Genomic DNA, 26,771 nt, shown 5'->3' with positions numbered 1-26,771 from the left:
ATACTTACTGAGAATTTTGTTCTGTATTCATTTCTTCCTTTAAAAAGACAAAGTTCTCTCCATCTTCAGGCTCAAAAGAACTTATGTCAGGTCCATCTGGATATGGAGTAATTACTCTCCTGTCCATAGCTGGAATCTGTAGTTGTAAAAGCCATTACACTAAGTCTCTCTAAGTTGTATGACAGCAAATATATGATCTCTTGTAAAGGGACCAAAACCGACTGTCATTTAAAACACTTTTACAGACCAAGTAATTATTTAACCAGCTTATAAACTTGTTACATCTTTAAACAAAAACAGAAGGAGAATTACTGTAAGCGACAGACTCAGAATGCATATGCCTCAGCTGCCTGTAACTCCTGACAAAAAAAAGCTTAAAAGTTTTGCAAACATTCACCTTTTACTACTGTACAGTTAAAGAATACTGGACTACAAAGTTTCCCCCTTTGCACTAAAGTTAAATTTTCACATTATTTTTCTTACTGGTTCTAAGATCTACATGATCACCCTGAACTTTACACTGGAGAAGTCTAATTTGCTCTCTTCTCCTTTCTTTTAAGTTATAGACGTTCTTTTCCATAGGTTTTGCTTATGGTTTTTTATGCAACAATTGTTAATCACAGAACGTTAGTATGTTTAATGTCCATAATTAACTAATTTAAAGGACACAAAACTGTTGCAATAGTGGCTAGTGAATAATGAAGTATGAGCTCCATGACAGCGATAACAGCAGTAGCTAACCTTAGCTTTTGAGTCAGAGGTTCCACATCCTGCCTGTCAGCTACGGACCCTGCAGGTATGTATTTATCTGTTCTCATTTTAAACCTGATCAGCTTACGCTCAAGTTCTACAACTTACCATTTTCCTGTAATAAACAGAAAGATCCTTTACAACTTCATCACTTAAGACATCCAGAGTCCTAAAAAAGTAAATACAAATTTATCTTACCAGCTTAAAAAAAACCCCAAAACTCATTAATGAAAAATTCAAATGGAAGTTTTAGATGAATCTCATCTACAGGCATTATTACCTATGCATGGTGGTCACAGAGACAGAAGGAAGAAAATGGACACAAAATACAAACTTTTTGTTTGTATTTTGCCCTGTCCTTGTTGTAAAGGAGGACTAAACCTGCAACCTTTCCAGACAGCCTACCTTTACTTAAGGCCACAGCCAATACAGACCTCTGTAGTTAAGCTGCCATGAACTGGTCTTTACTTTATCTATTTCTGCATACTTTCAAGTCTTCCTGACATGTATTTAATACTCAAAATCTATGCAAATTCTTCTGTAAAACCCAGCCACAACATCCCTTGACGTTTATGCCAAAAAATAATACTATAGCAACAAACTTTAACAGAACTGCCTTGCGCATGTGAGCAGCTCTCTTTGCACAACACTGTCAAGACTAAGTTCTGTCTGTCTCAGGTGTCTCAGATTAAAAGTCTTGATACTCAGTAATGACATTTTCAGATTTTTACTAAATTGCAGATACAGTCTTAATTGTAGTAAGAATGTTGCATGTCCTTTCCAGGCTTAAGGGCAAACAAATCTGAATTCAGAATAATACTTAAGACTATGTTACTAGATTTTTACTTTTCTCTCCAAAATCAAAAGAAGGTATTTATACTTCTTATACTTTATTTATAAAGATGTGACAAGGAAAATTGCTGATACGAATGTATTCCTATATCTGTGATACAGGCAGAGCAGTTGTGTGACATAGCAATGAAGTGCTGGCATTCTGAACTGGTCCAGATCTCTAAGAACTTCTATAGGTAAAAGGAAGTACGACAAAAGGCTAGGAGTGGACAGAACAGACCAGTAACAGAGATGAGGTCTTTTTGTTTGGTTGGTTGGGGGGGGGGGTGGGGGGGGGTGGTATTTGTGTTTATTTTGGGTTTTATTTTGGTTTTGTTTGTTTGGGGTTTTTTCAAGTCTTTGCTAGACAAGAAGTTCCATCAGTGCTGATAAGGCTTGCTTTGAGAAGATGATACGTAGTCTGGAAGCCACTTGAAGCTCTGTCCAAATGCATCAAGAGAAGGAAGGCTAGAGCACACCTTCAACTTCTCAGAACCCTAGCTGAATCATTGTGGAAAGCAAGGGTAATAAATTAATTTGTTCAGCCCTTAATGCAGACAGTTCAAGCAAAGAAACTACCAGAAGGCAGGCTCATCCTCTTTCGAAAATGCACCAGCTACAATAAACCTACTTAAATTCAGTTTGCATAGTAGCTATCATGTCAAAAAAAAAAAAAAAAAAAGAGAAAAAAAAGAAAAGAAAAAACAAACAACGAAAACACACAGCAGTTCTGTGCATCTTCAAAAACAATTTAAAAAACCCAAACAAGATTAGGCCTAACGCCAAAGCCCACTGAATTCAAGAAAGATTTTTCCCCTTAATTCAGGCTCTTCATCCGAAATCGTAACAGATGGTTTTGTACTACCGAACTGGTACACTATGAGCAGATATTTAACTAGTTTCTTTCTCCCTCTTTGACAAAAATGATTCTCCCTTTAAACTAGCAGCATTCAGTAGCATTTTAACATTTAACTGCTCCTATTAGTGCTTTTAACCCTTTTGGGGATGTTTGACCTTAACAACTAGTACATGAACACATTTGCATTCCTCCTTACCTTGCTTCAAGCAAAGCTGCCATATTGAGTCCTATGAACTGCAAGCAGGACAGTTTTAACTGTTCAGCATTGTACATTGCTGAGAACTCCAACAGCTCAGCAGCATTCTTCAAAGTAACTGCAACGAAGAAAACCAACAAACTGAATTGGATAATGTGCTGCAGTATCACGCAAAAGTTTTTTAAGATTTAGTGCACCTCATGATCTAGTTGTTGAAACATATCACATACTTCTCCATCCCCAGAAAAAATGCTAACGCTCAATGGTTACAAACTACAGCAAGCTCCACATGACTTTGATGCAGCTTCAACTCAATGGCTGCTTCACAGAAATAGAAGGCCCTGCCCACAAATGGATCAGTTTCAGTATACTGAAACTCAACACTCCAAAACAAAGAGGAAAAAGAAAGTTAAACCAAGTTCCATATACAGCATAAACAGTTCTTAAAGCTCCAAATATTCCTTTAGCAGGCAGAAAGAAAAAAAATACAGGGGAGTGAAGGAGAAGAGGGAGGGAAAAGGGACAGAGAATAAATGGAAGTCACTAAGAAATGCCAAGAAAAAATTGTATGCTGACTTCTTGTATCAAGCTAAGCAACACTTTGTGTTTTCCAGAAAAGACAGCTCTTCATAGCCATATACAAACAGTGCTGCATCAAACAAACAGAAGAACCAGTAGAACTGCATAGAAGGACAGAAATAGAAACACAGAATTCATTTTATCATGTTTTAAAGACAGGAAGTTTGAATGCAATGAAATAAAGGTTTTATAGAAGTTTGGTTTATTTGTTGTAGTGGTTTGGGTTTTTTTTGCTTTTTGAACTTTTTTTTTCTTTTATTAAAGAGCATGAGATGAAGACAGCTATGCATAAGGAATGGAAGATTATGTTAACCTAGAACATCACCCAGATTAAAGAAGCAACTGGTAACAGCTATGCAATGAACAGCAAAAGGTAATCAGCACAAAGGAATATAAGCAAATAATTCTGTGCTAAAATAGACAATAAATTAACATCTAAAAAAACCATTTTTTATTCTCTATTTATTTATAATACAAGTGGAAGAACTCACGTTTTTCTGCAATGGCTACTTCACAAATTTCTTTGAGTCTGGATATAAGAAGCTGGTCTGCTACCACAAGAACATTACATATGAATTCCACATTTTGAGAATCTGGAAAACAAAGCATCATGTAAACACAGTGTCAAAAGCAACTATAACACATACAGCTTCAATGAGATTTTACCAAAGGACAAATGTAATGGCTTTGCACATTTTGATGGGATTGTCACAGCACAAGGAATAAATTAGAAAAGCACAAACAGACATTTTTTTGAAGTAATAGAAGGAGGGGAAGGAAGACTGCAGTTTGACAAACTACAGAAAAGGTACCAAAATGCCTGGTGTACAGCTATCACCTCAAAATCTAAGGGAAGAGTCACAAAAACTTGTATTTTCTACATAAAACTTTAACACGAGCATATTAACTATTGAATTTCTATTTTAAAAATACAAAAGTTACAGGAGCTACAGTTGAGTTGAAAATATATTAATGGCACCTTTTACTGCAAGAGCTTCATCTGTATAAAGGTAATCTACAATTATCTGTAGTATGTCAGAATGGATTGGCATTTCCAGAGCTGAACAACAGGAAGCCTAAAAGGCAAAAGGATTAAAAAAAAATTAAGACAGCAATTATATTTAGCAAATGACTCAGACTGAGGGTCACATTTTCAAAGTTAAACAATTATTTAAGCACTCGCACAAAATCCGTTCAAATTCTTCAATCAAGAATTGATTGTAGCAAGATTAAAATCTGCCCAAACCTCTGACTAAATAAATATCCATGAAACAGCTCAGTGTTGCATCAGTTGAGCATCTTCTCTAAGAACCCTCCTTGATTATATTACTTTATCCATGAATGTCTACAAGTAGAACTACAGGAATCCCCTGTGCAAGTACTGAACTGCTTTCCTGTCAAGAGCCTACTGAAATCACAACTTTCCATGCAAGAATAAAATGAAAGTAGCCTTTACTGGTAATCCCTCAGAAAAAAAGGTTCTCAGCAAACCTTCCATTTGAAGAACCATCTTAATCATTAGGGCAAAGCTTTTGTATCAGCAAACATTAGCCATTAAACCATGTAACTGTCACCATTCCAGTTTCACAGAATCACAGAACATTAGGGGTTGGAAGGGATCTCGAAAGATCATCTAGTCCAACCCACCTGCTAGAGCAGGACCACCTACAGTAGATCACACGTGAATGGTTTATGCAACATCCCTGCTTAACAACTTTGGTTTATTTCATGTGGTACTGAAAGAAAGCTTTATACTAAAAGATTTCTTTTGCTTTAGAACATGCTACTGGTACTGGCATATTTCTCATCTGAAGTTTTACAGACATTAAGATTTTTATATAACAGCTAAAGCACTTGATTCACAAAATATTTACTTATTAATTTAGTATGATTTAGATTCACTTATGAAATAAGTACTTTTTACTTACAAACTACATACAACTGATAGAGAAATCAATGATACAAATGGACATTCAACACCAAAAAAAAAAATCATCAATCACTTGTCTCACAGTGTTTCATATATGTTTCCTCAGGGATGACTGAGGAAAAGGCAGCAAAGTAACTCAGAGGACAGGTGAAGTTCCGTTATGCAGCAGGAGAGAACTGCCAGTACTTTTCCAGGTTCTTAGATTTACATATTGCCAATAAGCTACGAAAGCTGAGAAGACTCTTGCACACTGCTTCAGCCTTCAGTCTCTGAAAAATGTTTCTCCATTTACAACTTCCCTTTCTTTTAACAAGCATTATCAATAGTATTCAGATACTTAAACAGAGGCATTTAGTGAAATTGTGAAGTCCCGGAACAGCCAGGGCATTGCACACAGCTAGCAAATAGGAACCAGGACAAATAAAAGATCCACACCTTTTGACGCAGGAGCTGGTGACTAAGTGGAATAATCCCTGATATCCTTTATTTCATTAACAGTAAAAGTCAACTAGAGCTTCTACACATGGACTCTCACTTCTGCTGTATCTTTCACTCAGTATATATGCAAAGCTACTCCATACTGCATACTATTTAAATTGTAAGATCTTTTACAGAAAGTGAAAAGTCATCCAAAGCAGTATCCCATGAGAACAGTCCAGTAGCTTTTATAAATCCATTAACTAGCTCAAAATAAACCTCTAAAACAAAACTAGTACTTTAATTTCCTTTGATATACATCATTACATTTATTACTCTCATTTAATACACAGTCTCAATATTACAAATATAAAGTAACCAATAATGCAGGATTTGTTTTCCTCACAAACAGGATCCAAGAATCCAGCCTTTCCTTTTCCCCAGTATTTAGGACATTATTCTAGGAAAAACTGAAAAGCTGTCACTTATTTGATGCAACAAAACATACCGTCACACACGTCTACTGGAAAGCTTACCTCTATCCATGAGCTGCTTAACATGCTGTGAAAATAATCTGTAAAGAAAGGCATTTCAGTTCAAGATGCAATAAAATTTCGGTTAAAAAAGACAATATGACTTTTTTATATATATATAAAAAAATATACACACATACCAAGTCTTGCACAAAGTACACACTTATGACATGGGAATTCCTTTCCATCTGAAGATTTAAGGGTCACATCACAGAGGTATGAACTAGAAGATATTTAACAGGATCAGAATTGCGACTATTCAGAAGAGCTACAACTTGTAAACTCTACAAATAAATGCTTACTTTAGCAAACTAGGATTTACCCTTTAAAATAAAATACATCTGAACTTTAATAATATCATATACAACGAACCTCCAAGTACAGGCACGATACTTTCAAGAGAGAAAATTTTTGTCCAAAGTTGAGGTCTCAAAATTCCATCTAAAGTATTTCCTTCAAAACATGGTCAATTACTGTTCCAAAACTGCGATGACCAAATTAATTAATTATGGATAATTTTAGTCAATCTTAAATGGTCTATGTTAAGTTATTTATTTCTTTTATGTTAGTAGCTACTACAAGCTTTGACAATGCATTAAGAATGCTTTAAGAATGATGTAATCCAAATTCTGTGAAAAGCTACTTTTATGCAATGTAGCTTTTACTACACAAGCAGACTGACTATTCAAGCCTTTGAATATAAATAACCTAATGGGATTAAAAAATAAATGTCACTTGATAAAAGCGTAAGGAATTCTTTTATTGAAAGATATTCTGGAGACTTTCTTAATCAGAAAAAAAAAAAATACATTCACATATTTACAATCCATGTAGTCTTATCGTTACAGCAAGCAGATTTGCAAAAGTCAAAACTGCTTTTTGACTGCATTACCCACACAACATTTCTCCTGGCATTAGTATTCCATGACACAGTTAATCCACAGAACACATCAATGTATAGCAAAAAGAAGAAATAATATACCATAATCTACTCCAGATTACTAATTCATAGATCAGTCTATAAACACCTAGAGAGAACTTCCAAACATGAGCTACTGTGAAAGAGACACGCGTAACCACAAGTTAGAATACAGCTGATCAACCTTAGACTACACTTAACAGATAAACAGATGACGTAAAAGAAAGATGGTGGGGGTAGGGGAAGCTTTGATTTTAAAAGTTTACCATTTCTTCTGATTTAACTTTGGTTTGTTCCCATTCTTCTTGTTGACAACATTAATTTTTCCATTTTCTAATCTGACTCCATCCAGCCTGCAAATCATTAACGTAAATAATGAGTAACAGAATTACCATACATTTCAAACCACTAAGACAGACAGTTTCACAAAGTACCAGCACTTCAGCGGGCTCATATTGTGAATATAACCAGAAAAGGTCAAATGTTACTTGAAAGTCTCCACTGCAGATGCAAAATGTCACTGACATTCTTTCCACAGTTTCGCTATCTTATTTACTGTCTTAGATGAAATACAGTTATGGTCGAAGTCCAACACAACAGGGTCAAATACATAGGGTTATGTATACTGTTACCAGCCAGTTATGTGAGGAAAGACATTGGCTTGGAAGAGACATATGTTTCAGCACGGGCTTCTTTAGCACTCTAATTCATCAAGGAGGCTTGCGAATGGGATGGTAAAGACACAGGTGTGCTGATGGTAGATTACAAAGCAATACAGTTTCAAAGGCAAAGTGCTCTAACATGGAAATTTTACTTGGGAACTCAGTTTTAGCAGCCGCTTCACATCTTTGTTGATTAATTCTAGTGTTTGCGAAAAATACAGTGAAGAAAACTACCCCGAAAAAGCTCATTCCCTCCTTTGAAAAGAAAAGACAAACGAAGAAAAAAAACCCACAACTGAGTCATACGGTTCTACAAAGACATTTGGTCTCACTGCATTAGTTTCACCATGTAACATTAAAAATGCATCAGTTAAACAAGACTAACTTTGCTTTGTGTTGTTTTACACTATATATGTTCACCATCTATGGAAAAACTGGTAGTCTACGGACCACAGCATAGAAATTCATCAATCAAAAACTCATTTAGATCAGCTGCCTCTAATAAAACAAGTACTGATGTTTTATGAGAGTCACTCTGGAAAGTCAGACCATCTGCATCAGATATCAAGTCTGAGAGACAGACACAGGACAGATGTTTTAAATACAAATGTCCAAGAGGTTCTAGGACACAGTAAGGGCCAATGGCACATTTCCATCATATAGAAGGCTAATGAAAAATGATGCTTTAAGTACATAATCATGCTATGAAAGCCTGCTTCTGACATGGTTCGAAAAGGTCATACATACTTTCTTTCAGCAAAGAGCAATCAGAACAAACTGATGTTGCTTTAATGAGATGACACTATGTGTACTGTAAACATTCATACTTACAAACAATAAAACAAGCAAAAAAGGGGCAAACTCCAACCAGCCTTTTACTTTATTAACAACTAAAGTTAGATCAGTTACATAAAAATACTCTGTGAAGAGCTTACCACAATATAAATGCATTTTCTTTCACCTACCTTCCACTTAAATTGCTGAGTCCAAACTTCTTTGCAGCACTTTGCAACATTTTTACGAGGTTAGCTTCTTCACCAACTTTGCCTTTTTTAGATTTGCTCTTCTGTTTTTCATTTATAACTTGCACTTGATTATTTCTATAAATCTCAAATGCAGACTTTCCATTAACATTTTCATCAAAACTCATTTTGCTCAAGTTAGAAATTAAAGCATCTTGATATTCTTCTGATTTTCCTTTATGCAAGATTTTTGGTTTATAACCATGAGTCAAAAGATCACAAGTATCAGTGTATATGAACTGCAGAAGGTATGCAAAGAGATCTGGATGAACTTTCTCTACTACATAAAGATCACATCCAACAGCATCTTCATCTTTACGGTAGATGTCTGGAGTTTCTAGCTGGCTGTCAGTGGAAACAAACAGCTTCTTGAAGAAGTCAGAGCGTACAGCCAAGATGTATTTATGCACAGGGTAAGTTCTTGTACCAATCTGAAAAGTCACATCATGGATGCTGTCCATTTCATCTGTTTCATCTAGCAGTTTGCCAAAATCCTCTCCAAAACTTGATAATGACACACTTGGAATTTCATAGAGACTAGAACAAAATGAAATCCATCAAAAAACCCACTATTTACAAGCTCCATAAAATTTTACATAGTATGTTTAATGAAGAGCATGAGGTTGTTTCCATTTGGTTTGTTTGGGTTTTTTCTTACATTGCTGGACTACTCAACATTTCTTGTCCTATTCTTTACAAAAAGAACTAATAACATGGAATTTAGGCAATTAAACCACATATATAAGATCTGTCTAGCTTCAGAATATCAAATATAGTATTTTGTCTTATAATGTAGCCAGTAAATACATATTGTCAGAACTATCTTATCTTCATCTCATTTTCCCAACAAGGAAACATAAAAATTTGCTGTATTTCATATTACAAGCCAAAGCAGTAAGAAAGAAAAAAAATAGCTATTTTTTTACTTATTTATCAGATGTATTGGAAACTACTGTAAGAGTGCAAGAAATATGGTTCAGTATTCTATTTACTCATTTTACTTTAAACATTTTTTCCAAATGAATAAAGATCCACTTTTCAATTTTATTTGAAAGCTGATTATTGGTGATTACTGAAGAGTTGAATGTCTACAGTATTTAAAGCCCAGACTGTGTTAAGAAAAACATCGCAAATACTTGCCTTAAACACTTTAGATAAAACATCAACACTATCTGTACTAATTACACAAACATATAAGCTGAGGTCTTTGGATAACTCCAACACAGTTGTTTACTAATAAGTGCTATTCTCCAGCAGTATGGATAACCACATTTACTGTTACTTCTGTATGAGCCCAAAAACGGTTTTGAAAAGCAGAATGATTTAATTGCAGTCACACACATAAAAGAGAAAAATTACAGTTGTTGACTTTTTGAATATACCTCGTTTTAGGATCTGACTGCAAAACAGCAAAATTGCAACCATTAGGATCGGTGGCAATACTAACAGCTCGGTGGACAAAAGTAAGCTTCTGAAGCCGAATTCTTTCATACACGCTGCTTGTATCATGTTCACAAGACACATCACATGAAGAATTCTGAAGGCCCGATACAAGTTCTGCTAAATAAAAAAAAAAAAAAAAATAATTGAAAAAACCCACAGAAAGGTCCAGCTATTTTAAATGCAACTGCTGTAACAAAAAGGCAAGATTTATGACTGCTGGAAGTCCATTGATGGAGTCACTGAATAAGGCTAAGTTATGCTGAAGATTTCAGCTCACTTAACTGAAACACCACAGGAAAACGTTTTAAGAATAAGATTTTATATTATATATAGGAGAGTTTCTATCCAAAACTTCTTGCGGAAGTGTTTTGCCACTTCCTCATATAAGGGAAAATCACTCCATCTAACATTCAATGCAACCTCTCATGGAGTGAAACAAGCTGTGCATCAGCATACAGCAGTGCAAGATTGTTTTCTTCTCCTGTCATATTGATTACAGCAGATATAATACAACTGCCTTCAGAATTCGTATTGTATCTCTTTAAGTTACACTCAAACTAACAAAATACTACTGAAAAAACATTATATTCTCTGAATACTCATTATTTTTCAAGAACTGGAAAACCGAATACATGAGTACCATTTGCCACATTCATTAAAACCTTTCAAAAAAAACCAGAAGTTGTACTTCATCACAAATCAGTGATAAACATCAGCTAGACATTCACCTAGTCAACAGGTCTGGAATCTGAAGTTTCCTTGAAGATACTAAAACTACAAAAAGAACAGCAATAAGCACAAAGAGAGTGCCTACAGACACATACCAGCACCAAGACAAACAGAAAAGTTTTCAACTGCATTTGGTGCCTCTGTAATGAGGGAACTACTATGTGATGTGTAGAATAAAGGAAAGTAGCAACAGAGTAAAACTAGCATGCAACTCTGGATTGAGCAGCAGAGGAGAGATTTTTGCTGTAAAAGAATGCAAAAGTGGACTGATAAAACTAAAGATGGACTCTCAGTATCAAAGGATGTAGAACTGCAACATAAACCTATAAAGTTCAAATACATCCCAGTCTGGAAGTAAATCTATTTCTATCCGGAGTTTTAAGACCCCTACATGAATGGAGCTGACAGTTTCAATTAAAGTCTTGTCCTATAGCAGCTATCTATCTTCCTCACAGAAAAACCACCCATCAGGACCTACTCCCACCAACATGAGCCAAGTTAGTAAGGTGGAAAGTGTTCTGGACCCTGTTTGCTGCCTGGATAAGGGTCTGGGAAACTTCATAAGGTTTCACAGACTTAGCAGTGTAAGCAAGCACATGCTCCTTCTTTTATTCAATGCCAGTCTCTTAGGACTGGTCATCTAACATGTGGTAAGATCATTACATCGGACTCTTGTACTACCATTACTCTTCAGAAGTACTTTTATTCCTGGAAATCTCCACCTAAAAGTTAACTGAAAGCTGCAAAGTAAGTAACTCTTACTAATACCAAGGAAAGAGCACACTAGTGGTCAATGCGACCAACCGTCAGCCACAAAGGAAAGAACAAACTCACCACATGATACTGTTAGAGACTGTAAAGATAAGATTAAACTTTTATATTGATTTGAAGTATGTAAAAAAAAAACATTAAGAAATCACAGCTAACCTTTCTTTTCTGAGATTTTTTTCCCTTCTTCCAGCCACTGCCCTGTAAAGGCTTCACCATCCTGCGTGACAAACATTATTTCATTCCCATTTAAAGCAACATCAGACATGAAGACTTGCCGGCCATACACCCAACGACACTGCTTCATGGAGCTGCTAGATGACTTCCAGCAAAACACCTATAACACAATTTTTTAAGAGAAAGGGGAAACCTTCATATCATATAAAACCAGTTAGATATTACACACTACTTTTTAAAAAAGAAGAACATGCCATCTCAAAGCTGTATATACCTGGAGAAAGATGTTCTTCAAAATCATATCGTAAAGTGTTATGACATCTATTAAAAAGAACCCACAAGTAAAACAGGGAAAAACTATTATGATATCAAGACCCATTTGCCCATGAAGGGCATTTGAAAAGCTTCTCTAAATATTCAAACATCTTCACAACAATCATCTATAACACAGTTTTTACCGACATTTCAACAAGGACTGCAAAAGGTGTTGTCAAGTCAAGAAACAAGTTTAATCTAGTTCTTAATTTACAGATTTGTCCAATGGGTTTGCTTATAAATCAGGCAAAATTCAAAGCTAGCACACCAAAATTTAAACCACTTCCTGTTAATTGTTTGAAAAAAATCTAAAGTTTCTCTGTACCAGCCATGGTTTTGGAATGGAGATCATGACCAAGCACAAACTTCAAAACATTCAACAGAAATGTGGAGAACCGCATGCTCAGCAGGACCCCAACACAATATACAGTAGATGTCTGAAGGAAGCGAGCAAGAAGCAACAATCCCATGCAAGGTAAAGCCCAGATGTGGCATTAGTGGTGCTAAAGTCAGAGTTTCATCTTCTCCCATTTAAGGTCCTTCCTGATACTCAGACAGAGCCTCCTTTATTTCAGTTTGTGCCCATTACCTCTGGTTCTGTCACCAGGCACCACTGAAAAGAGCCTGGCTCCGTTTTTTTTTTACCTCTTCCCTTCAAGTATGCACATACACTGATAAGATCCTCCTTCAGCCTCCTCTTTTCTAAGCTAAACAGTAGTCTCTTAAAGAGAGTACAATCAAGACAAACCAGGAAGCGCTAATTCAGGAAACAGAAGTATTAACATCCCACCCCTCTCCTTACTCAATAATTTATAATGCCTAAAGACACTAAAGATCCCAGCATTTGCCAGTATTCAGCACGGAAAGATATGAAATATAGTCTGATGTAGTTCCACTGATGCAGGAAGACAAAGCAGTTTCTTACTGCTAAAGCAGTGTCCCAAATATGTTGAAGGGGCAGTACCAATACTGCAGATGCTAGAGTCTAAACCTCACATGAACAAACACTGAACTGGAAGTTTATAATCCCCGAGACAACTAATGACCTAATGAACAGGTCAGATCATCCCAAAACATAATGCAAATGCAAGGAAAGAAAAGGAAATACCCACACTGCTCCCTATTTTGACACACAAGCTCAGTTTTCAACATTCTTTGAGAAGGCAGCACTTCAGTGACAAAACCTTTTTGTAAACACCACTAGATGGCACCGAAGGTTTAGATCGCGCAGTGAGCAGCTCTAGAAAAGGCTGAGGTTTTGAAGGGTCCTATAAACTTACTCTATGAAAGAATGAGGGAAGAAAATAATAAATCCACCATAGTATGCCAGTTCTAAGACCACACAGTGTCTACACTTAACTATCAATACTAAACCAAGGTTTAGCTGCAACTTTTCAACAATAAAAGGGACATCTCATCTACGGAACAGCTGTTTTCAGCAAAAGCTCTAAAACTTCAAGTCCAGAAACTACTTCTGGAGGGTGTAAAAGGTGACTGGGTAGGTGCAGCGAGAGGTGAGCGGAAAAAAAACCAAACAAATTCAAACAGGCTATGTACACTGTATAACCACTTATGTATGTAAAAACAAAGGAGTTTACACCTTCACTGAAAAGCCATTAGATGTTCATAGATTTAAAAATAAACTACTGTACATTACTTTGGTGGTCTTCTCATAGCCCTTTAAAAAAAAAAAAAAATCACTAGCAGCTCTGCAGAGATGAACTGGGTATTTTCTGTGCACGATTTTGTCCTGTTTCATGTTTAAAGTTTGATTAATCAGTACGCAGCTTGCTATACAATTACAAATTCCAGGGACACAACTTACTCTTCCAGCTCCATCCAGCGCTAGAATGCAAATCTTCTCACCCCCATTTTCTTTAAGATGCTCGGTATCTACCTTATATTCCAAATATCCCCCATTAACAAGAACTTTTTTAAGGTTCAGCTGTCTGAAAGAAAACAAAAGGTTAAATCAGTATTTCTTCATTGTGTACTTACGTTGCTTCTATGACAGAGTTACCTTTTTCATTTCAGGAAGCAGTAAAAACACATAGTTGTCGCGACACTGAAAAGTTACGTTGGTTTAGTTTCCCCGCCACAGGTATTACTAACGTAACTGACAATAAAAGACTATTAGTAGATTGTAATTTTTGCTTTGCTTTCAAGGAAGTCACACCATATCCACAGGTTCTTCACAAAATTCAATAGTGAAAGTGAAACCCAGTGTGATTCAGCATTACAAAAATTACAGTTGTATAAATTTCATTTAGCTGTTCGTATTAAAAGACCTATCCTATCCCAGTAGGCCATTTCTCAGGTTGTTGGTGGGTTTTGTCAAAACCCATTCACGTTATCTGTTTTCATTAAGTTTTCACAAGTGCCAGCACCTTCACTTACAATCATGTAGAAAATGAAGAATAAATAAGCCATATCAATAAATACTGTTAGAATCTGAAGTAAAGCTGAAAAGCTAACTGGGAGTTAGCTGGGCAAAAATGCTAATTACCTTTTCTAATCTGTTACTGCAATCTAAGTAAGAGAGAATGGCATCAAATTATTTCCTAAATTTATGAGTCATGGGCCCACTTTCTTCATCTGGTTTTACATCCAGGTTTTAGCATATGGACCAGATGATGGCACAAGGTCTCCCATGCAACCTAAATTACCCTTTATACCATCCTATATCCACATATCAATTATGAAATTCAGACTCTAAATTACTGATTCAAAAATTGTAACAACTTAACTAAATAGAACAGCAGAACTTCAGCGCCTCTACCGAGATGCATTTATACAAATTCAGGCTAACAGAGGAATAAAAAATACCAGTTTCAATATTTTTAAACCTACGGCACAAAATATTTCCTCTTAGTATGTTCTTTTAAAATATCTTTGTTCAACAGCAAGTGGCACCTTAGCTTCATCTAATAACAAAACCAAATAAACAAACAAAAAAGATAGGCACAGTTCTTATGAGAGAGCTGCAAATGAAGAAAGCCCAGAGCCCTATATTCTGTTTTATGAACAAAAATCTTTAAGACAGCTTGCAAATATAAGACTACAGTGAAATCTTCACCTACTGTTCTTCATGACAAATTAGAAAAGTAATACATACTTTGAAGCCATCTTTTTGCACTGATAGTCTGCAAGTAAATAAATATCTCCTCTTTCAGTAACACATACGGTAGCGCCATCACTTGCAGAGACCAAGGACACAGAGATATCTTTATGGTGTAGAGCAGAAACTTGGCGAGGTGCAGTCACACATTTTTCTCCATTAGGATCCAGCAGATAACCTAGAAAATACAACACACCCCAAAAACATTATTTGCCATTCCACACATTGTGCATTTAAAGGACACTTTGCTACACTACTCTGAAGAACCTTTAAAACCTAAAAGATTTTTTTAAGTACTTAGGTAGTTCATCTTCAAAATAATTAGACAGATAAGAGACCCACCACACATACTTGTTAGTTCACCACAAACACCAGAAAACATTCAAGATTTGATACACAAAAAAATGAAGTAAGGCATATTCTACAGGGAAAGCTATTTAATGCAGTTAGAACTCTGCAGTGGTACTGCCTTTGATTCCAGAGAAAGAACATTTATTTGATCATATTACAGTTCAAGACAGTAGAAATACTATCACACTGACATAAGCTGTAAGTATTTCAGTCATTGGAAGATACCAAACAAGTTTGTAATAAAAATTGCTATAAGTGCACGTAAGCATAAAGGCAGGCAGTTATGTGAAACAACAGACAAGGTTGGAGCTCTAATGTAAGGTCTCTGAAAATGTATTATTAAAAAACCAAACCAAATCAGGCCACTGCTGCTCTGCTGCCTCAAGAAACCTAACCCAAAGAATCCCACATGTAACATAACCCTGCTCTGTGTGCACTTAGGTCTGCACCACAGAGCGGATCAGGGTGCAACTATCCAGGAACAAGCAGCAGAGCTACCTCAGAGCTACCTCTAGAACTGGAAGCAACCCTGTCATATGGCAGTGTAGTGCTCTGCCCAAACACCTTAAAGAGGCAAGTTTAATTACCACAGGTCTAAGCACAGTGCCCAGCTAACACAACTATACCACTTACAATCCAATTACTGTTTCCATATGGTACTGAACTGAGCCATGTGCACACCAGAACAATCTCAACACTACAAACAACCACAAAAATACTTCCATGATGGGTGCATACAAAAAACTCCAACAAACCCAAACAAAACCAACCGAACAAAAATATTCATTAGTAAGATACTTCTCTGACAAAGACAAGTTTTTTCACATATCTTTGCAATCTTAAATAAGAACACAAAAAAAGTGTCTGAACCTGATGCCAGAATTGATGCAGATTAACGCTAGGTAGCAGAGCTAGCTAACAGCTTTATTTGCACACAGATACAGAACTGCAAAAATGCAAATCCAAACCAATACTGCAATACCTGTTCATTAAAAAAAAAAAAAAAGACAAAAAGCAATTAAAATATCCCATTCATACAATGAAACAAGAAGTTCACTAGCTGGTAATACATTTTTATTAGGTTCCTTCTTGACTTCAGAATAATACTGAGTTAAACGAAAATTCTGGTAATGGCATCCTTGAAAAAAATTCTAGATATGGGCAAGCATTGCAGTTTAAAAAGCTAGTATGGAAAAGTTATCAGTAGCATGTTTACAGTGCGTGGCAAAAGACAGACATAGGCAGGAGAGCTGAATGCTAGTTTATCATTTATTAAGGGCAGTACCAGCCAGACTGCTGGAAGGAGACAAGCACACCTTGGGGTAATTTGCAACACAAACAGCAACATTCTCTTTCCTGAAAGCCCTCAGTAGGAGGACCACACAAGATACATAGAAGGCAAGAGTTCAAATATCAGAGCTAAGCCTGACTAGTTCCCATCATCTCAAAATATGAAAGTGACTGGCAGTAATGAAAAACACTCTTCAAAAGATGTGTGAAGGGATGATGTCATTGGACTGGATTTAAAAAAAAAAAAAACACACACACAGAGAGGAGAGAAAGCTTTAACCAGGCTTCCGTGGGAAGAAGCTTTAGTGCAAGTAACATCCTTTAATGGCTGGGTTTTACTTTCAGAACGCTTCTACCTTACCTAGTTGGCCGCCATTCAGCCCCATGGTATACACTGCTTCCTTAGTCCATAGCACTGTATGGAATCTGCCTGCAGCCACTCCAATCACCATTCTACCTTTCAGGTTTTTTGCCTGAACCTAAGCACAAATCCAAAGTACATCTTAATATTAAGCAGCAACAGGTGAATTTCACATGTACAAACTTCTGACAACATTTATCTCCTAAAGTCATTAAGAATGAAGCATTGGCATCAATCCACATACAGTCTAATAAATTGGGATTATTTCAGAAGTTTGTCAAGTGGTGCACTATTGCACTAATGACAAATATAAGCAAAATTTTTGCATTATCTAATCAGAACTAGAATCAAACCTCCTTAGGCTGTCTTTATGTGTAAGATGTTGAACAAGACTGCACAGGACGTGTATAAGACAGCCAAAGAAGACACTTTTGCAGCACCTGAGTCAGCTAAAAAGTTTTAGTTTGTTAAGTTCTAACGGCCTAAACACACTGCAGAACACTACACTACTAATTCCACACTTCAAATTTAACTTGATTTTCCAGATCAAGATGATTGAGATCAAAACAAACACTGTGGACACACAGCTATCATTATACTATTGACAAGCACCCCCATTGTACCCCAAAACACCATCCTGTTGCACTTTGGCCCATTATTCTTTCCTACTTCTATAACTCGGTTAGTACAATGTGCTCCTACTCCAGACAAAGCTTTCTTCAATAAAAAGTAATGTATCTCTTATTAACTTAAAAAATTATTGAAAAGTTAGAGATTGAGCATAGAAATACAGTCGAGTTGCTGATGCCCACACCCTCTCTTCTCTGTCACTATTCTTCCCAAAGCATTATGACTCCAGAATCACAGAGCTTCCATCAAAAGACACAACCATCAAATCCTGAGATCTATCATCCAGCGATTCAAAATGAGTAAAGTGCATGAATCTCAAGTAATACATACCTATTACTTTTACATCATTTCAGCTACAGAACAATTTGGGGAAGAAAAGGGTTTGGCAATTGTACCTTACATAGCACTACAAACTTTAGTACAGTTCAGGTTACAAACTAAGATGTTTATCAAGACACAGTTAAGTATTTAACATTGAGATGTATGATAAAACTGAATCAAGATTTTATCTGAACTCACATTTGACTTTATCGTCCTGAAAAAGTTTAAAAGTTATTTCCATAATCTTCACATTTTACTTTCTGTTAAAAAAATCCAAACAATTAAGCATTGACTGATGTTATTTTTACCTGTCTAGGAACACTGCAGTTAGGAGGAGGAGGAAGAATACCCAATTGATGAAAAGTATTTAAACCAAACGTGTAAACGTATCCATCTTCTGTTAAAACAACAGTGTGATCCTCAGCTGCAGCTATCTGGGAGCACTGATGGCCAGCTAAGCCCTCCACAAGTCTTGGAACCTGAGCGAGAAAAAAAAATATTGATATAAAAATATACTGGTTTGATATTAACCAGTGGCCATCTATGAAACTACAGTTACACCAACAGAAGGTCACAGCCAAATATTGATCTACAGATGAAAACACATTTGAACATACAATACACTCATTAACGCAACTACCACATCCAATGCAGTAAGACAAACTACTTTCATTTGAAATCAAGGAAGATGATTTTTAAACTACCTGCTCCAAAATTAGGTTGGAAATATCTTCAGGACAGCAGGACAAATATTAACTATTACCTCTTTTTTTTTTCTTTTTAAATTACCATGTGCGATAAAGATTTCTCCCTCCAAAAGACAGGATAATCCTAAGAAAATGCCACAGAATAAGGAAGCAGTTCTGTACCTTTGACTCTTCATGCACTCTAACACGAGTTCTCCTTTATTCAACTGGAGAAAATCCCAATTTCAAAACAGCAATTTGCAAAAAAATTATAATTGTATAGAATTGCCTTTTTTTTTTTTTTGAAAGCATTAAGAATTGAGCTCCAGTCTTCACTACAACATCCAGCAACATAGTAACAAGTTCTATCAAATACTGGATATCAGAAATTTTAAAAAATTATTGTGCTGCAAACTAAATGCACACTACCAGGTAGTGTGCACAGGATAAGCTACTGAAGTCTAAGAATTGTATTGTCATCATATCTTAGCCTTCTCAAATTTTGGTTTTGCATATCGCAACAATGTACTATTCAAATTAAAACAATAGGTGAGTTTTCACTTAATAACTGTGCAAGTCTAGTAAGAAGCAACCTTATCATCACTTTTCATGCCACTACAGCTGCACAGTACTGCTGTTTCCTTTATACCAGCCTTGACACTCATCAGATGGCATCACACACCTATTTAAGAAGCCAGCCCAGTCAAAAAACACTTCCACTTATCTGCCATCAGCTAGCCTTTAAAACAACTCAACCATTACACATGTTTGACCACAGTATCTAGCGATCTTAAAATAAAACATATTTAAATGCATATTATTCTACTTTCTGCCACCTCACTAGTAGTACTGGAGAGGGTTTTTTTCCTGTTACTTGGCGGGGAGCAAGGGTTGTGGTTTTTTTAAATCAACAGCAAAGTCTTTTTGAAAGTGCACTCCCAGAAACTCTAATTCACTTTTTAGACTTGCTGTTTGAAATAAGAGCTATATCATGCTAGGCTACACGAGATGGCATAAGATAACATACCAGGCATGTTTGTTCATCACCATGACCCAACCGTCCTCCTTGTCCATGCCCACATGTATAAACTTGACCTTTGTGGGAAAGGAACACAGAGTGGAATTTGCAGAGTACCACCTGAAAGAAAAAGGGGGAAAAAGGGGTGAGAAGGAGGCAGTATAGGACAAATTAGTTTTCTTGGATAATCTGAAAACACCTGCCAAAACTACTTTGAGAAGAATCTGTTCACAAAAATACAAGCAAGCTACCAGTATTAAAGCACAGGACTGCCAAATCAAGTCACAAGGAACATAAAATATTTGCTTCAAATTTATTACATATTGCCTTAACTTGCTTGAAGAGACCTACAGTTTGTTTTTATTAAAGTAAGTTCAAGCATAGTCCTAGAGGCTAACAAAAGCTCAAAAGACTGAGTTTTAAGGGCAACAATGCTGCCTCAGAAGAGCTGAAGGACACATTAAGACTGCAGTACAGATTGTCTGCCCTGAATGCTTCTTCAAGTTGTACTTTAAACTTTCAAACATTCTTAAACTGAAGCCCCAAGAAGTTATTGGGGACCAAACTACTGCTACAGGAAGTGTGCTTCACAGTATATACTGCTTTCAACACAAGAAGGATTTTAATTCAACATGTAAAAACAGATTCATTTTCCCACTTCAGTTCACTATGGGATTCACAGAGGAAGTCAGAAACTGAATTCATTTAATGATATACAAGCCATATATCCAAGCTAAATCACATAAAAAACCCCCCAACATTCTCCCCACCAAAACAGAGAACCAAAATTTTTATTGAAGGTGATTTGGGGGGGAGGGAGGGGGGCAGGAGGAATATAATATAGCCTATTCTAGTACTCCTTAGATGCTCTAAGCTGCTTGCCAGATCAATGGGAACTGCTTGCTGAGAAATAACTAGAAGGAAAGAAAGAGAGACGGGGGGGAGGAGAACAAAACATCAAAAACAAACAACAAAAAACTCAAACAAAACTTTTTTTTTCCATGCAAATTTTCAAAACTTGGTAACATCTATGATACTTGTTCCCTTTCACACACCCCTCCAAGTTCACCCAGAAAGGAGCCTATGTAATACTTCAAGAATACCTGTTTGATATACACTCCATTTCGAGGAAAAAGGTCCACCAATTCAGGATGATGTTTACCCTGTTGACCACCATGACCCAAAGTAAAATTTATATTGTTTCCCCAGGTGTAGACTTCTGTGGGATCTGCAATGAAAAAAATTCTCTCTAGAGCTTGTAAACTCACCAATCTTATGCATACTGACTTTGAAAAGCAACTCCTACTGTTTCTATTTAAAATTTGAAAGGGAAAGCTGTTTTTTACTCTAAAAATATTTATTCCTACGAGAAGTAAGGTGCTATGATAAAATTTTTTTACAATAATGTACAAATGCTCAACATTACTTATAAATATTTTCCAGCTGCAGAAAATGCAAACATTCCTCAGCAGCAGATTTACTTGTTACGTTTTCAGAAGACAACCACTACTACCTTAGGTTATACATGCTTTGCTTCATTTTAGTAAAAAAACCCTTCCCAAAAAAACATTATGCAGTCCTGTGTGAAAATTATAAGCACTTTTAAATAAGAAGTATGGCCAAAAACTAATCTTTCATATTTTAATAACCTCTCAGTTACAGTGATATCTGAACACCATTTTCTGATGAGTGAAAAACTGAAATCAACATATATTTGATCATGTTGCACCACTATTAAGGAGATTAAATAATTTTAACATATTTTACAAGATAAAATTAAAAATATCCAAAACTCAGGATGTCTGTAACCAAAATTACCTAAAATGAGTGGAAACAAGCCGAAAAGACCAAATTTCACTGTACAACAAGATTGAACTTGGGCACATGGAGAAAAAAAGGGGTCAGAAGGGGGGGTAGAACAGTATAAAACAGCATAAAAATAAAAGCTACTGATAAAGCTACTCGCCTGACAAAGAAAAAGTTGTGTACTCAGAGTTATTCTTACATACTCATTTACTATTTGGAGAAACAGTATTTAGAGTGACTGTAACTAGCTTATACAAAGCTATCTTGTCTAAAAATATTCTGAAGATTCAAGAACATGTTTCCCCTTTCACAAAACACACAGAAGTGATGTAAACTACTCTATCAAATTCAAAGACATTGAAGTGTCTCTGATAACTTGAGATAACAGAGAAAAATCACAATATAATTGAGGCTGAAAGGCACGTCATGTAGTCCAATGCCTCTGCTCAAGCAGGGTCAGCTAGAAGAGCAGGTTGCCCAGGACCACGTTCTTTCACGTTTTGAGTATCTCCAAGGACGGAGTCTCCACAACCTCTTTGGCTTACCCATTATATCACTTGCCTTTTTTTTTTTTTTTTTTTGACCTCTAAGTCAGTTATTATTCCTTCATTTTTGCTACATATGTGCATCCTGTGCCTACTGCCAAGATTCTGCACCTGCTGTCTTATGATACTAGTGACCTCATATCTTTTGGTATCTCATAACTTACACAGTCCTAATTAGAAAATATTGTCTACGCTGGTACATACATTAATACATTGTTGAAACATATCTCCCTGTAAAATACAATTTAAGCTATTTGATTTCCTACCAGTTTTCTTGAACACCACATGGATTGGCCTATCTTTCATCACAAGATCCAGGGCTGATAAGCCTTCTTTATCCTGAACATACAGACTAACACCATGCTGAAAGAGAAGAGGAGGAAGGAAAGAGAAAAACAGAAGTTACTTTTAACTCCACAGCTTGAAGTAAGCCAGTAAACATTTCAGCAGCTAAACAAATCTTTAACTGAAGTTTAATACTGATAAAAGAAAATCTTCAGATTCAAGTAAACTATAAGCAAATCTGAAAAAAAAAACAAACAGTGTAATTCTGTTCAGCCACATATACATCATGTTGATCTATTAACTGGGATTCTATTGCATAAATACTGACAGAGTAATAGGATGTAATCAGTGAAAAACAAAGGAAATACACTTGAAGATAAAGCACTGAGATATAGGAAGGGCAAGTATTTACCAAAAATGCACTTACCAGCTTCAAAGAACACATTTGCTTATACTGGCATATTTACAGAAACAGTTTTGACACCCTAGAGAAGTGAGAAAAAAAAATAAAAAAACCCACACCAAACTACTACGGCTTTGAAAACAAGCAGGGAACAGTGGTTCACAGTTGCTGAGAAAAGGCAAGAGGACATGAACAGCCAGACAAGACAGTAGCAGGGAAGCTTCAGAAGCACAAAGCATGAACAGGTCACTCCTTTAGAACTCACAGGGAGGTAGATATTCTCTGTAAATACCATTTTCTCAGTACAAAAAAAGCGCTGCTACACCAGAATTGGTTTTAAGAAAGTCAAGTGTCATCAATCACATCCCTGAAGGGAAGAACTGCAGATGTCCCCGAGCAGAACCTAATATACAGCTGTACCTATGTACCACAGCTCATGGCTAATATAAAGGAAAACCTCACAGAATTTCACACTTAAGAGGTAAATGCATGAAATACAAAAATCGAGGGAGCACAACTCATTCAAGCATGACAGAAGGCCAGCTAGTTACATCCGCAGTGGGATTTTAACCTGTAACTTCATTTGGAAAAGCACTAGCCATAAGAACAGCAACATACATTCTCCAAATTATAAAGGCAGCCCTACCAGCAACAGCGCTGGTATTAATTCACTGTATGATGGAAAGACTGACCTATTTTTATGATTTAACAGGTAGCTGGATATTCTTCTCTTTGGCAGCTGTGCAAGTCACTTACAAGCAGAACAGAGGCTGCAGTGATGTTCACGTGGTCTGAATTTGTAAAAACAAACCGCAATGACTGAGCGGCAAAACTTGTAGTTAGATACAGTCTGAGAATAAGTCATGACTGCCTCTAGCCCACGACAGAAGTCTGTCATCCACACTACTGAGTACCCCAGGGGTTGATTCTGGGGCCAGCACTGTTTAACATCTTCACTAATGACCTGGATGACAGGACAGAGAGCATGCTCAGCAAGGTTGATGATGATACAAGTCCAGGAGGAGTGGCTGATAAACCAGAGCATTGTGCTGCCATTCACAGGGGCCTTGACAGGTTGGAACGATCAGCTGACAGGGACCTCATGAAGTTCAACAAAGGGAAATGCAAATCCTGGCCCTGTGAAGGAACAACCCAGTATACCCATACAGCTGGAGGCCAACGGCCTGGAAGGCAGCTTGGCAGAAAAAGACCTGGGGCTCCGGGTGGACAACCAGTTGACCACAAGCCAGCAATGTGTCCTAGCAGCTAAGAACGGTGAAAGCACCCAGGGCTGCAAGTGGGAGTGTTGCCAGCAGGCATTACTCAGCACTGGCAAGCCACAGCTGGAGTGCAGGGTTCAGGTCTGGACTCTGCAATACAAGACAGACATGGACATACAGGAGCAAGTCCAGGAAAAGACCATGAAAATAACGACTGAGGCATCTGACATACAAGGAGAGGCTGAGAGAGCTGGGATGGTTAGCCTAGAGAAGGTGGGGGCAGCCTATCTTATCAATATGTATAATAAATAGCTGATTGGAGGTGAGGGATAGGGATTGCAGTGATATCCCATGGCAGGACAAGAGGCAATGGGCACAAATTGAAACATAAGAAATTCTGTTTAAACCTAAAACCCATTTCTACTGCACTGGTATTAAAAACATTGAAACAGAGATGTTCAGATCAAACTGAACAACAGTCCTGGGCAATTTGCTCTAGCACATCTTGTTTGAGCATGAGGGTTGGACTAGACAACCTTCATAGATCTCTTTCTAGCTCAGCTATTTTGTAATTCTATTCTATAACCCCTTCCCATTGTTGCTATAATACCTTAAGAACATAACCCTTTTATAATGCAGTACAGCAGAAAGACTTCCATTAAGTAACTGGGAGGCAGAGCATTGTCCATCAGCTGTTTCATTCTGCTTCTTAGAAAAGCACAGCAGAGCTAGCTATCAGAAAAGTCTCACTCATTTACGCAACAGACAGAAAAGTAAAATACGTCTGGGGAAACCTGTACAGGCCTCCTGTAAACAAATATCAAAGATACAGGCACACACACACACACTAGAGCACCGATTACTTTTTCGTACATCACATACACAGTTTCCACTTTTCTACAGAACAGAATCATGCACAATTCTCATACAAACACCTGGTTTTGTCAAGTGAAAACCTCCTCGCTATGTAAGCGTACAGCATATGAAATACATATTTAACAGTTATCAGACCTTCAAGAACTAAAAAATACTGGATTCACACCAATTTTGCTTAAAAACCTGTTGAAAGCAGAGTTTTATATTTACAAATGGCTACTCACTGCAATTCACAAAGGCTGAACTCAAAATGGAAAATTCTCTGCCTTAAAAGGTTTGCATTTAAGTAACTCTGAACCACAAATATTTAATTTTCTCACACGGTTACAGGGACCCTGAATATCTCAACCATATGTAGCTCTTCCCTTTCCTGCAATTGGAACAGAAGGAAGAGCAATCAAAAATATACAGAACTTGCTAAGTGGTAGGGAAGAAACAGCAATTGCAAGAAAGTAAGAAGGAGGACTGAGCAAAAGCCCTGGTTAACATATGAATGAAATGGGGATTTGCTTAATAAAGTGCTCCGTATCTTGAAGTGCTTATCTCTCAAATGTAAGATCCATTTCTAATTATAACTCCATTTAAGCTTGCATTATTTTATGTTCTCTAAAACCACTAATTGGTGTAATTACTAAAGAGTCTATTTTCAGATTATCTTTAGTCTGATCACTCTCCACTTTTACAATCGTGACCCCAATATCATCCACACAAACCAGTCTTCAAGGAAGTCCAAAATTAACCAGGGATCCTTACTCAGTGCTTATTTCTGCATGGAAGGCAGACATCTTTTATGAACACAAAAACAACCTTCAAGTACATCAATGCACCATGATCTAAACACAGAATTAAGACAGCCCTCAAGAGGCCTTCAGTTGAGTTTAAAAACCCACTTTTACATAACCAATACAACCCTAAAAATTGTAGATACCAAGGAAAACTAAAGCTGCAAATCACTCACCTTCAGTAATGACAAAACACAATCAATGTATCCATAAAATATACTTCTGTGCAAAGCTGTCCATCCAGACTCTTTGTCTTTTGCCAAGAGATCTACTCCTTTGGTCTCAGCCAACCAGTCTAGCACGCCTTTTTTGCCGCAAGACGAAGCAAGATGTATAACGTTTCTACCAAAGGCATCCTTTATAGTTGCAGCATTGTAGCAGTAAGAAGAGAGAAAAGCCTTGATCTGGCCTTCACTTCCTCTGGTTACTACAGAAATAACATCCAAAGCATGCTGTAGAGATCGACACTTTGAAGTGCAGTCTGGCATGAGAGAACTCATCTTCACTTCCAAAGCTGCTCCTCTCCTTAAGGGGAACAACCCTTAAGTGTATCAAGGCACTCCAATTCAGTACACAACACAGTGCCTTAAAAAAAATTGTAATTCCAAGGATGTAAAACGTTTTATTGAGCTGCCATCAGAAATCTTTGTACTGCTATGTTTGGCACTTGATCCAAATAAATATTTATAAATATATATTTTTAGAAGTTTTGTTTCACCATCTTATGTAACAAATATTCTTGTCCATAGAAAATCCCAGAAGTGAACCACCTCAAGTGTGCAGAGGGGGATTCCCCCTCTACACTACCTTATTCTTCTAAAACTCCATAATTGCAAGGGAGACCTGAAACAGAAGAAACCAGAATAGATTAGTAAACAAAAACTCTTTTTCCCAGCAACTGTACCAATTTAAATGCACATCAACCTAATGCTTACAAGTACAGCAGCAA

General features: G+C 36.7%; 1 protein-coding gene across 4 annotated transcripts in view; it reads right to left on the bottom strand.

Annotated features, from left to right (window-relative positions):
* The window catches only part of IBTK (inhibitor of Bruton tyrosine kinase), a 51,274-nt gene extending 24,787 nt beyond the window's left edge, over positions 1-26,487 (bottom strand). For 3 of the 4 annotated variants that reach the window (XM_009947163.2, XM_086482484.1, XM_086482485.1), the window contains exons 1-19: positions 25,999-26,487; positions 22,523-22,619; positions 21,009-21,133; positions 19,915-20,025; positions 18,510-18,680; positions 17,251-17,368; positions 15,246-15,426; positions 13,956-14,079; positions 11,798-11,975; positions 10,081-10,255; positions 8,642-9,235; positions 7,281-7,367; positions 6,236-6,318; positions 6,099-6,136; positions 4,195-4,291; positions 3,707-3,808; positions 2,637-2,754; positions 859-919; positions 9-136 (exon numbers count right to left, since the gene is read on the bottom strand). In XM_009947163.2, coding sequence (XP_009945465.2) covers positions 9-136; positions 859-919; positions 2,637-2,754; positions 3,707-3,808; positions 4,195-4,291; positions 6,099-6,136; positions 6,236-6,318; positions 7,281-7,367; positions 8,642-9,235; positions 10,081-10,255; positions 11,798-11,975; positions 13,956-14,079; positions 15,246-15,426; positions 17,251-17,368; positions 18,510-18,680; positions 19,915-20,025; positions 21,009-21,133; positions 22,523-22,619; positions 25,999-26,322 — 2,912 coding nt within the window. In that variant the 5' untranslated portion in view covers positions 26,323-26,487. Of the gene's footprint in view, positions 1-8; positions 137-858; positions 920-2,636; positions 2,755-3,706; positions 3,809-4,194; positions 4,292-6,098; positions 6,137-6,235; positions 6,319-7,280; positions 7,368-8,641; positions 9,236-10,080; positions 10,259-11,797; positions 11,976-13,955; positions 14,080-15,245; positions 15,427-17,250; positions 17,369-18,509; positions 18,681-19,914; positions 20,026-21,008; positions 21,134-22,522; positions 22,620-25,998 lie in introns of all 4 variants that reach the window. The other variant, XM_086482483.1, reaches the window with a different exon arrangement.
* Positions 26,488-26,771: the final 284 nt, after the last annotated feature.

The sequence above is a fragment of the Leptosomus discolor genome, chromosome 2 (assembly GCF_034619465.1).
Source record: "Leptosomus discolor isolate bLepDis1 chromosome 2, bLepDis1.hap2, whole genome shotgun sequence".
Lineage (NCBI taxonomy): Eukaryota > Metazoa > Chordata > Aves > Leptosomiformes > Leptosomidae > Leptosomus > Leptosomus discolor.
Note: the sequence above shows the minus strand (reverse complement) of the source record. Positions and strands in the feature narration are given on the sequence as shown.